The 15666-nt window shown below is 37.7% G+C and overlaps 1 protein-coding gene across 4 annotated transcripts in view; it reads right to left on the reverse strand.

Annotated features, from left to right (window-relative positions):
• Positions 1-8512: 8512 nt before the first annotated feature.
• Positions 8513-15666, reverse strand: part of LOC117292651 (rab11 family-interacting protein 4B-like) — a 56880-nt gene continuing 49726 nt past the window's right edge. For all 4 annotated transcript variants that reach the window (XM_033774784.1, XM_033774783.1, XM_033774786.1 and 1 more), the window contains 6 exons: positions 15162-15211; positions 14261-14342; positions 13034-13171; positions 12206-12358; positions 10901-11047; positions 8513-10371 (listed from right to left, as the gene is read on the reverse strand). In XM_033774784.1, the coding sequence (XP_033630675.1) occupies positions 10213-10371; positions 10901-11047; positions 12206-12358; positions 13034-13171; positions 14261-14342; positions 15162-15211 (729 nt within the window). In that variant the 3' untranslated portion in view covers positions 8513-10212. The remainder of the gene's footprint in view (positions 10372-10900; positions 11048-12205; positions 12359-13033; positions 13172-14260; positions 14343-15161; positions 15212-15666) is intronic.

Here is a 15666-nt window from a genome sequence, read left to right on the forward strand (position 1 = left end):
GCAAACAACAAACAACAATGGTCAATTGATAAATGACCCAGACTATATTAAAATACAGGTATAGCTCCAAGGTCCACACAACACAAAGAAGCATGACTCATCCTGTAAACATTAGAATTGTGAAATTGGAACTATAGGGAGCGATGCCTGTATTTTTAGCTATTGGGTTTGTGTTTGGCAAACACTACTTCTAACGGTCAAAACGTGTTGACAAAAAGATTACTCCTTAATCACAACTCAAACACTGAAATAATAAATAGCAGATCATAGCTACCACATGGAGACGGCAAACTTTTATACGATTTCTACCTAATAAACTATAGTAGGCTTAGAAAAAAACCTTATCGCATGGTTCAAAGATCCTGGACACTTTTGGTAATTGTCAAAGACCAGTCTTCTCACTTGCTGTGTCTCAATATGCATAATAATATAACAAACCTGTGAAAATTTGAGCTCAATCGGTCGTCGAAGTTGAAGAAAAGCACCTTTGTCACACGAAGTTGTGTGGGTTTTTTGATGCTTCATTTCGAGACCTCAAATTCTAAATCTGAGGTCTCGAAATCAACTTCGTGGAAAATTACTTCTTTCTCGAAAACTACATTACTTCAGAGGGAGCCGTTTCTCACAATGTCTTATTCTATCAACTTCTCCCCATTACTCGTAACCAAGAAAGGTTTTATGCTCATAATTATTTTGAGTAACCATGGAGCAATAAACTAGGTCGTTCTAACTCCTTCTAGTTTATTGCTCCATGGAGTAACTGACAATAGTGTCCACTGCCTTTAATATGTTTCAAGAGAGGGCGTATTATTTTATATCGTTTGGATCTGAAGTGTTTCAGTCGCGCATAGGCCTACTTCGTCTGTCACAGTTTTTAAAGTTATCGGTGGGATTTTCATTGAAAATTTGTTTCAAAGAATTATTTAAATTATCTGTACCTGTGTGAGCTTTTTATAAGAAAACAGGATGAAATGTGCGTGTAGATCTCCGGCGAAGTTGTAAGGTCCATATTCATAGAATTTCTCTATGGCCTATTGGAACCTCACTTCAAATTTTAAGGGCGAGCGTTGACAATGCGAAAACACATTGGTATTCCTTTACTACAGTGACATTGGTAACACAAACACCAGGTAAACATTTTTAAAACGGTCAACTTTTAAAAAATTAGTCTTAAAAGGACACATGCATGCAGGCCGTACAATCAATCCTCTTCTGTAAACAAAAGCAAAATTTTTTTTTTTTTAATTATAGAAATACACAAATTTGAAAATGAAACACACAGCTGCATAAAACCGTTGTTCTAGATTCCTTGAATCGCTAGCTGCTTATGCTGATAAAGGGGTTTTCTTTTGTATACAATTTTGGTGTAGATAAGCTTTATGAGCGCCATATTGTTTGTTGGAGCACGTGTGGACGCGACGTTGAGCAGTTCAAGGTTGGACTATATACTACAGTTGCGGGTTCTCCATAACGTCTCGCACGTGTGTCGCTCACAATAATGATATTGTTATTACTTTTAAATGCAGTTGAATTGAATTTTGGCAATGGGTTTGTAATTAAATTAACATAATTTTTTTTTTTTGCAAGGACGTTTTTCTTAACGGGGGAATAGTTTAATTGTTTATGTTAAAGGCATACCTTTGGTTGTCAACTTCCAGTATTCTCGCTTGGTGTATCCGAACATAAAAATGTATAATAAAATTTAAAAAAACCTGTGAACGTGGTCTCAATTATTGGTCATCGAAGTTGTCAGAGATTATTAAAGAACACCCTTGTTCCAAATGCTTAATAAAAGGCTTCAGCCGAAGTCTTTTGTTTATCAATTGAGTGAGAAATAACCTCTATCTCAAAAACTACTTCAAATGGATCCGAATGTTTAAATACTACCAACAGCTTGCTATTGCTCGATAAGTTTCTGCGTAACAATTGTTTTGAGTAAGTGCCTTCAAGTACGGCTACTTTGGTTTGCAAGAAAATAGGCACACTCGGAAAACGCCATGAAAAAAAAAAAACATGGCCGAAAATTTTGGACCTTGCCTCCACGCGCTTCTCGCTAGTTTATTTCTGTCTTTTATATTGATATGTATGCATTACAATGTAGTTGTTTTTGTGGAAATAAATGTGAATTGAAGTGAATTGAATTGAATTGATTTGAATTGAATGGAGATGAAAATAACTTGGCATGAAGCCACGAGACCGAATGCACACATTGCGTTTGACTCCTTTTTATGATGTCGAACAAGAATAAGCCAACTCTCCAGAACAAAATGACACATGTCATTATTAAAGATCGCTATTTCCCGACCGACTCAAATCAAATCAAGCATTTTGACAATTTCTTGAACTTTTAACTCCAGCTGTTTGTTTTCCATAATCACAACGGTTACGTCCAATGGCTTTACCCAGAATGGACCACAAACTAATGAAAAGGGTTTTAAGCACTTAATCCATGGCATGGTTGAGATAAGGGGTTGCTACACTACAGGCTAAACTCAAAAATGATAATCCATTGTTGGATATCTTGATCCACTTATGTGCAATTACAATTTAATTTATAACGGTCAATCAGTTTGTGTCAAAATGTCATTCACGTTAGCACCTTTAGACGGCTGGAGTACTCCTCGACGTTATGCCATCCCTCTACACGTGAAAACCAGTAGTGACGAACGAAACAGGAGGAAACTGACCGTCGGTCTCGTCAGTAGGCCCATTGAGTATATTCTATTATAAACAAATTTAAAGGCGGTGGACACTATTGGTAATTACTAAAAATAATTATTATCATAAAACCTTACTTGGTAACCAGTAATGGGGAGAGGTTGATAATATACAACATTGTGAGAAACGGCTCCCTCTGAAGTATTCGAGAGATAAGTAATTTTTCCACGGATTTGATTTATAGACCTCAGATTTAGAATTTGTGACAAGGGTATTTTTTCTCGCTATTATCTCGCAACTTCGATGACCGATTGAGCTCAAATTATCACAGGTTTGTTATTTTATGCATATGTTGAGATACACCAACCGTAAGTAATAGTCTTTGACCATTACCAACAGTGTCCAGTGTCTGTAAGTGGGGTGTCGTGGCCGAGCGGATAAGAGCACCGAATTCAAGCTCTGATGCTCTGATGCTTCTGTTCAGCAGAGTGTGGGTTCGAATCCCGGTCATGACACTTGTGTCCCTGAGCAAGACACTTAACTATAATTGCTTCTCTCCACCCAGGGGTAAATGGGTACCTGTGAGGGCAGAGATGGTTCTTGTGATTGATTTAGCCGAGTAGCGCATATTAATGTTGCACAGGCTGCATACTCCCCACCAGGGAGTTGAGATGGTTTAAGGAGTGAATTAAGGCCCAGTGACCAGGGGTAATAATGTGAAGCGCTTTGGGACGCCCTCCGGGTGTGAAAAGCGCTATATAAAAACGGGTTATTATTATTATTATTGTAAGTATATTCTATTAAAAACAGACTTAAGAGCACAGGAATTGATAAGAGTGTAAAACATGTGCCCAATGGCACTATTGTGATCTTGGGGTTGGTTTTGTTTTCCAACTTGTTTTTTGTTTGGATGACAAAGGCCCTGAAATAAATTTGTCTTAATTTTCGAGGGGTGTAGGGTTTTCAAGACTGATGAGCTCGTACGTTTGTAAAAGTTATTGCACAAGTTGGGAGTGTTTTTACTTGGAGGGAGAATAACTCGATTGGTCCCGATGGGACTCCCCATAATTATCAACTTGAGCAGATGAAAAAAAGTCAAGAGTCTATAAATACTACTTCTCCATTTACAGTAAAAATCTCAGGTGACTTATTCAAAGGACTTGTATTGTTTTCATACTAATTTGCATTTTGCACTTTATGATAAATGGGAGTTTATTAGTGGGGTGCACGAAACCTTAAAGTAAATTATCATGGGCTGAAGGAGGCTGATTCAAAAGATGGCGCTATTATAGAACAAGTTTGTAGAACGGGACTTCGCATAACAGGCGAACGGTGTATAATATCCTTAACTGGTTTCGATTTTGTACACAAAGTATGCTGACAGAGTCTGTCCTACCCCCTCCTAACCAAAACCCTTACCAGTGTTGATTGACACCACCTCGAAAACGAGTGGTGTGGTCCAGCTAAGGATATCACGACATAGGTCTATGTGTGTACATGTAGAATGTCAGCATTATTTAGCTGACAGCGGCCCCATCACTACATGGTTTTAAATTCTAAAAACTACATTGAGAATTAATCAAGGCTGAAAACAGCTAAAATTCACTGCACAAGAATAAAACACAGAAATTCCAAAGAGTTCGTTATTATACTCGATCTGTATTCCACACAAGAGATACCATCCTGGGGTCTCCACAACAATTAATATAATCTGAATCTGAAATATCATCTGAATGAACGATATGATATTCAAATTTGCAATTTGGCTTTGCATAAATTATCATACATTATCAATAAAACTTGTAAAATTACGCAAAGTAGTTAACAGTAAATAATACACACTATTTTATGTTATGACACACAAATAAAGGCACATTGACTTCACTAAGACAAACAAATTAAAACAAACTCCCCAAAAACAAAACAATATGCATTTTTCATGATTGTCTATTATGTCAGTGTCATCTCAATGCGAATTGAGACATAAAAATAACGCTCCTTTTTTATATTAAAATACTAGTGTTCAATTGACAATACTAAAATACATTCATAGTTAAGAAAGATTTAATTAGAAAGTATCAGGTTTCCTACAAAAATCCTCCATGTCACAGTTTAAATCCTGTAGATGCTTCGGATAATTTACCCCTCATTTGGCACATCGCGTAGCTCTATTGGTTCAAGCCCACCTGCAGTCCAGTCTTTACAATAAAATAACATAGTTCTACAAACCAGTGATTTTTAAAAATAAGTTAAAGGAACATGTTGCCTTGGATCGGTCGAGTCGGTCGGTCATACCGTGTTTGTCGACGAGGTAAAAGGAAAACCACGCAGTTTCGAGTGATACTTGCGTGGATCGATCATTATATTCTACTTTTAAAATATGCATGCTACAACAAACGGTTACATTTGCTTTTCCAACTCGACCGATCCAAGGCAACATGTTCCTTTTTAACATTACTTAAAGATAGGCACTGGACACTTTTGGAAATTGTCAAAGACCAGTATTCTGTTCTCACTTGCATAAAATGAAAAATCTGTGAACAAATTAACTTAATTGGTCATCAAAGTTGCAAGAGAATAATGAAAGAAAACACATCCTTGTTGCAAAAAATTTGAATGCATTCAGAGATGCTTGAGAAAGGCTCCAGGCCTAAAGTCTTTCTCAGATTCAATGTTTCTCAATGTTTTATACTATTAACAGCTCTCTCCATTGCTCGTTACCGAGTTAGTTTTTGTGCTAACATTTTGAGTAAATACAAATAGTGTCCAGTGACTTTAAACACAGTGATGGTGAAGGGGTGAACAAACAACAAACTCACTACCAATATGGAATGTCCGTCAAAATTCTATGCTCTAAAATACTAGGGTATAAAATCCAATATCAGAATCTTAAATTTCATTTCCTCCTAAGAATCAAATTAAATATGGAATGACTCTGACAGGAACACTATCTCCTTACAAGAAATCTGAGACATCGTCCTTGATGGATTACAAAGAAAACTGCTCCATTTGACTTTGACATTCTGTTGAGATTTCAGGAGTGATATTACAGTCTAACATTGTGTTTTTACAACGCTTACTGAAGTTTCAAAGCGCTCCAACAGTTTTGTTAAAAAACAACAACTTTTAAACCATAAGCTGATATTTTTGTAGTACAATCTTGATAATAGTACTAATTGTCTCCCAAAATAATTCCGTCTGAAATACTACAATGTTTGACAACATGAAAAAAAAAAACCGTCGCACTTAACGATCTCTATATTTAAAGACTAAAGAGACTTGCACAACTCAAATAATAAAAACTTATGCAGTATGTCTGCTGCCCTCTGTTGCCCAAAAGTCTCCCGGTTACACAGTACTGTTAAATGTTTGCTCATCCCCAGCACCTTGCTTTAACCAAAGGCGCTGGGATGGGCAAACGTTTCATGCATGCTCATTGGTTTAATAATGCGCAGTCCCATCATGCATCACACTCACACTGCGCCATATTTCTATGCACTGCATACATGACGTGCTTCCTGAACAAAAAAAATCTGTGCAAGCTGATTAGCCAATCCCAGCGTTCCTGGATAGACTGGCCGCTGGGGCCGAGCGAATGTTAAATGAGGCCTATGATTTACATAAAAAGTAGGTCCCCTATTTCAGGGTTATCTCTTACCTGCAACATTATAGCAAAATTGGGCAATCATGTCAAACTATAATCTATACCACACACAAGTAATCGCAAAAAAATCTGTTTTATGTACAATAAGAAGGCAAGCTACAAGCAATAGCACACAAACTAAATTCATAATCCTGGATCTTTTGCACCACGTCCATAGCTAAAAAGAACTTACTGCTAACTGAGGGCCCAATTTCATAAAGCCTGTAAGCATAAAAAAACCTTGCAAAGCACAATAAATAATTGCTTTACAGAAACTGGTTACAAGCCAAAATTCAAAAATTTGAACACTCTTGCAACTGGTGCACCACTGATTTTCTGCTCAGCAAAAAAATGCTGAGCAGTATTTTCTGCTTAACAGCTTTATGAGACTGGGATCTAAGTGATAAAAGCATCCCAAAGATATGGTACAACATTGGTTTGTAGACAAAAATACAATCCTTTCACTGTTCATTGTTTTAAAATAAAACATAAAAAATAAAAGCAGTGTGAAGGCCTGAAGTCTTTCTCAGATTCAAATACTTAGTGAGAAATTACCTTTTTCTCAAAAACTACTATCAACAGCTCTCTGTTACTCAAGTTAGTTTTTATGCTAATATAAATTTTAAGTAATTACCAAACGTGTCCAGTGCCTTTATTAAGTGATCTATTCAATTCTGTTTTGTGAATATTGAGTATTGTTTGTAACCAATGTTGTACCATCACACCAATGAGAAGGCAAGTGCATATGAAATAATAACACCAACCTCTAGTGGGTGTGTGGTTTCATCAAATAAAATGGCTGTTTTAGAAAATTAAAACATATGTTGACATTTTAAAATCCAAACCCAACTTTCTACTTTAATAAATAAAAGCAAGAAGCTTATACAAGAATCTGCTTTCAGACAAAGAATCTATGTCATCATGTACATAATATTGAAGCTTCTTGCCTAGCTTAAATCCTAAACATTTCCGTTTTAGTTGTAGTAAATACTGATGCTAAACTTCTCTTAAAGACATGGACACTATTGGTAACTGTCAAAGACCAGTCTTCTCACTTGGTGTTTCTCAACATATGCATAAAATAACAAACCTGTGAAAATTTGAGCTCAGTTGGTCGTTCAAGTTGCAAATTATTAATGAAAGAAAAAATCACCCTTGTCACACGAAGTTCTGTGCTTTCAAATGCTTGATTTCGAGACCTCAAAATCTAATTCTAATGTTTTGAAATCAAATTCGTGGAAGATTAAACTACTTCAGAGGGAGCCGTTTCTCACAATGTTTTATACTATCAACAGCTCCCAATTACTTAATACCAAGTTAGGTTTAATGTTATTTTGAGTAGGTACCAATAGTGTCCAGTGCCCTGAGGGTGAGGAAGTAAACTTTAAATCTATGGTGTGGTTTGAAGTATACATACATACCCACTTGGTCCACTTAATTTAACAAGTACATTTTCTCAATTAAAATATTTTGTCCATTTCGTTATTTACAATTTCAATATCTGTTAAATAGCTTTGTCTGATACAAAAATACTTTACACGTGTCACTATCAGTCTAAGAACTGTTGATATAACAATGAATTTAGGAATGTTCACGCAAGACAACAATAAAAAGCCACTTACTTAAAAAAAAAAAAAAAAAAAAAAAACGACTTTCAGCAAGTGTAAAAAAATAGTCACACCAACTTAGAATTTCTGCTTGCATAAAAATCACACACTACATTAAAAAAAATAGGCGGATGATATTTTGAAGACGGTATTTCTTTTAAAATAACCACTATTTTTAGAGGAACTTGTGCAATAATTTAGCGAAGAGTTTTAGACTTTACAGACCACCTTGTTCCTTAAAGCATACAGACAACATTGGTAATAGACCGAACCATTAGGCTCCATTAGAACACGTGAGCCTCTCAATGCCTTTCTGCACAACTCTGCCGCATGCGCCAAGCATACGCGCACGCATGTCGGACTTTATTTGTCGGACCTTCGTTGAGTTGTGATTGGTTAATACACAATGGGGCGGAGCTTAATGGATCTGTCTATTGTCTAAGGCCGGTATCCTCACTTTATGTGACACCAATATAAACATGAAATATGAAACCTGTGGAGGTTTAAGCTCCACCAGTCATCAATGGACAAAATAGTAAAACCACTTGATTAATTTTCACTGTTTTCAAACATTGGGGTTGACAGTGGCGAGCCTGTGTCAAACCACACGCCCGTTTATCCGACGTCACAATTTCACAAGGTCTAACAATCCATTGAACAACAGAGAGATGTTGCCAGTAATGCCCATGTATGGTATCGATCGTTTATTGAACGGACGTAAAAAACATGGTGAATGAAATGACTCTTGGAAATAGTTGAAGGATATTGCCAAAATAAAGACGCAAAATAAGGCGCTTGAAGCGAGATGTATGAGATGAAATACCTTGCTTGTTTGACAACCAGATCTGTCTTTTTTGTGCCTAGTGATTGCTTCAGTAAATCTGCATATTAGTATTCGACCTACAGCCTAAACTTGTCTTCCAAACTGCTTTTTATTGCAAAGATTTTAACTTTTTTCACACAAATGCTACTTAATTTTTTTAAAGCATCCATCACAAGGGCAAGAATTAATTAAAATTGTTCTAATAAATTTCTGTTCAACTCTTAAATAGGGTTTGCTGGTACATCTGCAACAAGTATGAACAAAAGTGTAAGACTTCTTACGGCCTTGAATGTGCTCAATGAGCTGACGTTTTTTTAAGTGTCATATACTTGGCGGATTTCGAATTCAGCAAAGTGATCAATTCTTTGATGGTGACGTTGCCAAAAGAACAGCCCTGTATTGTTCTCTGAAGGAGATGAGAGCCTGAGCAGAAACTTTGAGACTCATACAAGCCATGTATCCAACAATCACATCCCAAGTTATAATAATAATAATAATTTGGGAGGCGTATCATCCTTACCCCCAACTGAGAAACTGAATTGCAAAAGGATGCGGCTACAACACAGTCAAACAAAAGAAATGTAACGCCACCTTTTGGAAGCCATCCTCATCAACACATATAATGACCACTGAACAGAGGCAGAAATTGAAAATGTTTGGCTTTTCCAAAGGGAGGAAAAATTGAAAGGTCTGGAGAAAAAAACCTCATGGCAAAGGAGAGAACTAACGAACAACTCTACTAACAGCTGGCCCTAAACAGGAATAGAACAAGAGCCACAGCGATCGAGAGGCCAGAGCTTTAAGCACTAGCTGACTATGCTAGTCAGAGAGTGTACACTTGCAGTGTTCATCTCAGAGGGTGTACACCCCGATATGTGGAGAGTATGCAGTATTTCACCTAGTTTACCAGAGTCTAGTCAGAATCCATGAGACCCATACAGGAATCGAACCAGAGCCACAGCGATGATACTGTCAAGCGCTTTAAAGCACTAGCTACCATACCACCCAAATACCTGGGTAATCGCAATCAGGGGATCACTCCGAAAGTCTAGTCAGTATCCACAAGACCCGAACAAGCCACGCGGCTAGTCATCACATCCCAAGTTATGATGCTTTCCGTAGGAAGCAAGTATTGAGTGCGTCACTCCAAGACAGTCTCTTCCTTATAACATTCATGATTCATGACTTGGTGTAATGGTGTCTTTCTTTGCCTTCCACCTCTGGGACCCCAGTTCGAATCCCACCAGGGGTACCGTGTGGATTGGGTTTTCCCGTCTCTACATGACAGGTGGGTTTTCCCAGGAATTATTCTCTGAGGGTTTTCCACCTACATCTAAAACTAAGAATTTCTTCATCGTCTTCATGTTTGCTCTAATAAGAGCATTAAAATATTTGTCCTGATCCAGATCCAGAAATATTTGTACATCAGTTTTTTTTTATAAGGAGCTATGTAAAGACTGTCTTACAAGAGCAAACCGTTGTCATGTGTCCATGCTCATGAGTGATGCTACGCTACCGTGTCTCTTGGGTCGGATCTCAAGAAGTCCCGGGTTACTATCGAGGATTCTGGAGAGGATGCGACCGATGTACTCCCGTAAGTCTCGATTCAATTGCTCTTCCTCCCTCAAGGCTTGCATAATCTAAAGGTTCGAGGAAAAGGGAATCAAGATGAAATGATTTAAGACGATGGAGTCCTCTGTGATTAATGGCAATTTCTTAGAACAAAAAAAAGAGGAAAGAAGTAAAAATGTAGACTCTAAAGCAATTCAATTTGTTTAGGTTTCTTATTCGACTAAAATTACACGGCTGTAGTTTAAAAGACTAAAATTGATGTGTTTACAAAAGTATGTAAATATAATAAGAACAATTTTTTTTGAAAGCTATACAACCTGTAAATACTAAACAAACAAACCAAAAAGGACAACAGAAAAATTATTTCAAAAGATTGCTGATGTTTACTTTGAGACAAAAAAGAACTAAGAAGAAATTATAAATGCACAACAAAAATTTAACGCAATAGCAGCCAACAAGAAACCCTAGTTTGATTAAATTAGGAAAAAAACGCATGAACTTTGATACATTTGAATGAAATTTAATAATCTTTTTCCTTTAAATTTTTTTCTTTGAGTTTCTATGTTTGTGTTAGAATTTGGGATGAGAGTTACTTACATCATCCTTTGAAGACTTTTCCAGTTCGGATGCAAATGATTCTGATTTGGACGTCCCTCTGTGAAGTAAACTTCTTCCTATCTGTACACTGTTATTTAGAAGTTGAGCACTCATCTCTTCATTTGTATCCTTTAAGTTTGCATTCTCCTGTTAGATTTAAAGAAAACAGCAACGGTGAGTGTCAATGTTGAAAATTTAACCATAACAAAAAATCTGAAACTAGCAAGGCTCAATTTAGACATTAGCCCGTCTTGCAAACACTAGTCAAGATTGGTGTATGGGCAGGTCAAATCTGCTCTTAGGCGGGCTAGTCCAAAACTAGCAAGTACTAACTAACTCTCACAGGCTATATATGGAAAGGTTTGCGGTAACACCATGTAGTGACTATCTCTAATGAGTTGGGGTGGTTCTGAAAAGAACCGTTGTTTTTTAAGCAATAGAACCACCCCGACTCATTAGAGATAGTCATTACATGGTGTTACCGCAAACCTTTCCATATAATTTTTCCACCATGCAAAGTTTCAAATACTACTTCTCACAGGGTAGTTAACATTTGTGCGGGCAAGTCGCAGGCAAGTCAACATACAGCTGACTAGTTCCGGCGGGCTAGTCAAGAAAAACAGTTAGCGTCAGGCCTGACAAGGATTCAAATTTGATAAGGAATCCACCCCTTGGCAAATACTTAGGGCTTAAATTTCACAGAGATTTAAGGAAACAGTTTCCTCAGTAGTCGGCACAAGAGAAGAAGCTCATACAGCATTTCTTTATAATGCGGAAAAAAAATAACAGCTGTTTTTTCCTTCACCAGGCTGACTTAAAGTACATGTGTCACATTGGAAATTGTCAAAGACCAGGGGTGGATTTTACAAAGAGTTAAGACTAGTCTTATCTCGAGTAAGGACGAGTTACTCAACCTAATTTTGGACTAGCCGCACGTTTTTTTTATATCTCCTAATCCTAACTCTTTGTGAAATCGGCCCCAGTATCTTACAAATACATGACAAAATTACAAAAAAAAACCCTTTAAGAATCTTTTAGGAATATTATAGGAATCAAAAAGTGCCAAAAAATCTATAGGGATTCTGTCAGAATCCTATATCAATCCTATAGGATTCTATAGGTATTTGCCTATAGGAAGGACTTTTTTGTAAGGGATAACAAAGCTCAACCGGCCATCGAATGGTGTTATTCTAAAAAAAAAACAGAAGATGTAAATGAAATTTGTCTTTCAAACAAAGCATTGATGTTTGTCTTCAATCATTAAACTTGTGCTTGACCTTTAGACAGAATTTATATGGTGTTCACCTTCTTAAGACGTTTGACTTCATCTTTGATCTCCGAGTATCTGCTTGGAAGGTCGGAAACACTTGGACTTCGCATCAGCCGAGCACCGTATTCTCGTTGCTCTAGATTCTCGTGTCTTAACGCTTCAAGCTCGAGGGATAAATCGTCTACAAGCTACAGTTCAGACACCACGAAAAAATATAAGACAAACAGGTTAAGTCTAGAAACAAAAATCAGTTAAAGATTTGAGAATAATTTCAAGAATAGTAAGTAAATTTAGTGAAGTTGAAACGAGAATAATGCGAAACAACAAAATGATTATCAGCATTGGACAAATCTTGTACAACTATTATATTTAAGACCTGAAAAAAAAAAAAAAAAGTGATACAATTTAAAGATAAAGACGAGCAGAGCATAGACGAGCAGAACGTACTGTTCAAAACTTTGAGATCACACCGACCCTTTTCAGAGCCAACACAGAGATTATACACAAAGTGGTACTTGCAAGTTACTAGTACTGGTTAATTCTTATTTTATTTTCTATTGACCCAGTTCACCTGACGTCACCATCGAATAATCTTGGATGCGCCATATTGGTGGGCAACGTCAATGTGTATTATTCAGTCAAGTGCGCATTTGACGTGGGGCGGCCTCACTGCCAACCAAAATGGTGAGCGTGGCACAGTCGCCGCATGTGACGTGCGTGCAAGGGGTCAATACCATGCAAGGCTTCAAACAAAATGCTCTAGGGATCATGCCAAACAACTCAAACTAGGATACCATCACAAACACTTGAGGTACCTCCTGACACCACTAAGCGTTTCAATAGAAAACGTAATGTAAACGTACCACATTACTAGCTTTGATAGTTTCTTCCATGTCTCTCATTTCCCTGTGGTGTGTATCTTGCTTCTGTTGATAATCAACCGACAACGCCAACCACTTGTTATCAAGGTCTAGTACCTGTGCTTCTAGTCTGCTGTTCTCCTGTTACAAAGAAACCAAATCAAATGTCATCAACTCAAATTAATCTGTGTATTTTTTTGATTAGACCTGTACAGGATTATTATTGTTTTTTCTATCATGTACTTTGACGATTGGCAAACGATTGTCAAAGATTGTGATTGCTTCGAGTGTGGGCTCGAATTCCAGCTATGACTTGTGCCCTTTGAGTGAGGCACTTAATCATAATTGCTTCAAAAAAGTTGAGAAGGTACTGCATTCTGCTCCACCAATCACGCTCCTAGAGGATGATACCCATTTTAATTTTGTTTAATGCAAGTCGCCAGACCGACAAGGCCTATAAAGGCCACTTCAAGGTGTGGGCTACAATTATTTTATTCCAGAGGCCGTTGCCACCTACTCCTGGGGCTGAAACAGGGTTACCCCTTTTACAGTCCATATGGATGTAGGCTTGGGTATCATCAGTCCGAAGCCTGGCCAGTAAAGCAGAAAGCACTACCTCCCCAATTTTACAAAGCAAGTGTCATGACCGGGATTCGAACCCACACTCTGCTGATCAAACACTAGAGCTTGAATCCGGTGCTCTTAACCGCTCGGCCATGACACGCCACATGCCAACATCCTTATGGACTGTGAAGGGGGGAGTAACCCTATTTCAGCCCCAGGAGTATGCGTCAACGGGCCCGTGGTAACAGTTGATCTGGGTTGACAGCCTAAATCAGTTGAGGGTAGCTCTCAGCTTGAAGTGGCTGTCTGCTGGACTTAGGAGTTGGGCGATACCCGTAGAGTTATGTATAACAACTAGAGGGCGCACTAGCCTATATACGCGCCTCGGCATGCGCGCAGATGGCCATTTTCTTAGTTGACAAAACAGCCATCTCACAGCTTGTGTTGGTGCGGCCATTTTGTAAGTTGAACAAACAGCATCGCGTGAGCGTTCAATAAAAACAACTCCAACGTGTACTTCATATTCAACGCGCGTACAGAATGGCGCGCTTGTCATCTTGCGGCATCACCAGTGTGCCCTCTAGTTCTTATGTATAACTCTATGGCGATACCTCATAAAAAATGAAATTGAATCAAATTAAAAAAATCTTAAGATCTTTGACTTACTTGTTTCAGGTTCTCCATGTGTAGTTTCAGACGGTCCATCTCCGTCTCATGCTGACACTTCTCCTGGTCAAGAAATAATATTCTGCGAGGAAAATAACAATAGAATCTTAAAACATCTTTCTGTCTTAATGAACTTCCCTGTCCAGGAAACTTTACAAACTCCTGCATTGGGATACACACCAAGCTGGCAACAGTCAATCTCTCTCATACAAACATTGATTTAATTAAAGCCATTGGACCCTTTCGGTACAGGAAAAAAAAAAATCACAGATTTACAAATAACTTACAGGGTTTACAGAAGGTAGTGGTGAAAGACTTCCCTTGAAATATTATTCCATGAAATGCTTTACTTTTTGAGAAAACAGTAAAACAATATCAATTCTCGTTAGCGAGAATTACGGATTTATTTTAAAAACATGTCATGACACGGCAAACTGCGCGGATACACGGGTGGGTTTTCCCATTATTTTCTCCAGACTCCGATGACCGATTGAGCCTAAATTTTCACAGGTTTGTTATTTGATATAGAAGTTGTGATACACTAAGTGTGGGCCTTGGACAATAGTGTTTACTGAAAGGGTCCAATGGCTCTAACCTCTATGATTATGAATTGCAAAAAATCAAGAAATTGTGATTCTGTAACTAGACAACGCTACTTATTCTAGTCATTGTGAAATCAGCGGTTAGCTTAGTAGGATTTGAACCCACAATCTTGTGATTGCAGGCCCTACAGTCTAACCACTGGATCACAATCATATAAAAGTTCGCAAATCAAGGGGTCCGTTGTGCGTTAAGCATAACTGATTTAGAGTTTACCAATATATGTTTCAGTGACTTTTCGCAGAGTCTTTGGGAACAAAATAAAACGATAATATTCTTTATCGCCAAAGTTGAACCTCACCTGTTTGATAAGAGCTCTATCTGCTCCTCCATCTCTTTCTCATTCTTAGACTGAGGGAAGAACAAAAAAGGAATAACATCAAGATTATGCGATGTTTGAACCCAGCTACCTTAAAGGCAGTGGACACTAATGGTAATTACTCAAAATATTTATCAGCATAAAACCTCACTTGGTAACGAGTAATGGGGAGAGGTTTATAGTATAAAACATTGTGAGAAACAGCTCCCTCTGAAGTGACGTAGTTTTCGAGAAAGAAGTAATTTTCCACGATTTTGATTTCGAGACCTCAAGTTTAGAATTTGAGGTCTCGAAATCAAGCATCTTAAAGCACACAACTTCGTGTGACAGGGGTGCTTTTTCTTTCATAGTTATCTCGCAACTCCGACGACCAATCGAGCTCAAATTTTCACAGGTTTGTTATTTTATGCATATGTTGAGATACACCAACTGTGAAGACTAGTCTTTGACAATTACCAACAGTGTCCACTGTCTTTAAAGGGGAAGA

Source organism: Asterias rubens, chromosome 7 (genome assembly GCF_902459465.1).
Source record: "Asterias rubens chromosome 7, eAstRub1.3, whole genome shotgun sequence".
Taxonomy (NCBI): domain Eukaryota; kingdom Metazoa; phylum Echinodermata; class Asteroidea; order Forcipulatida; family Asteriidae; genus Asterias; species Asterias rubens.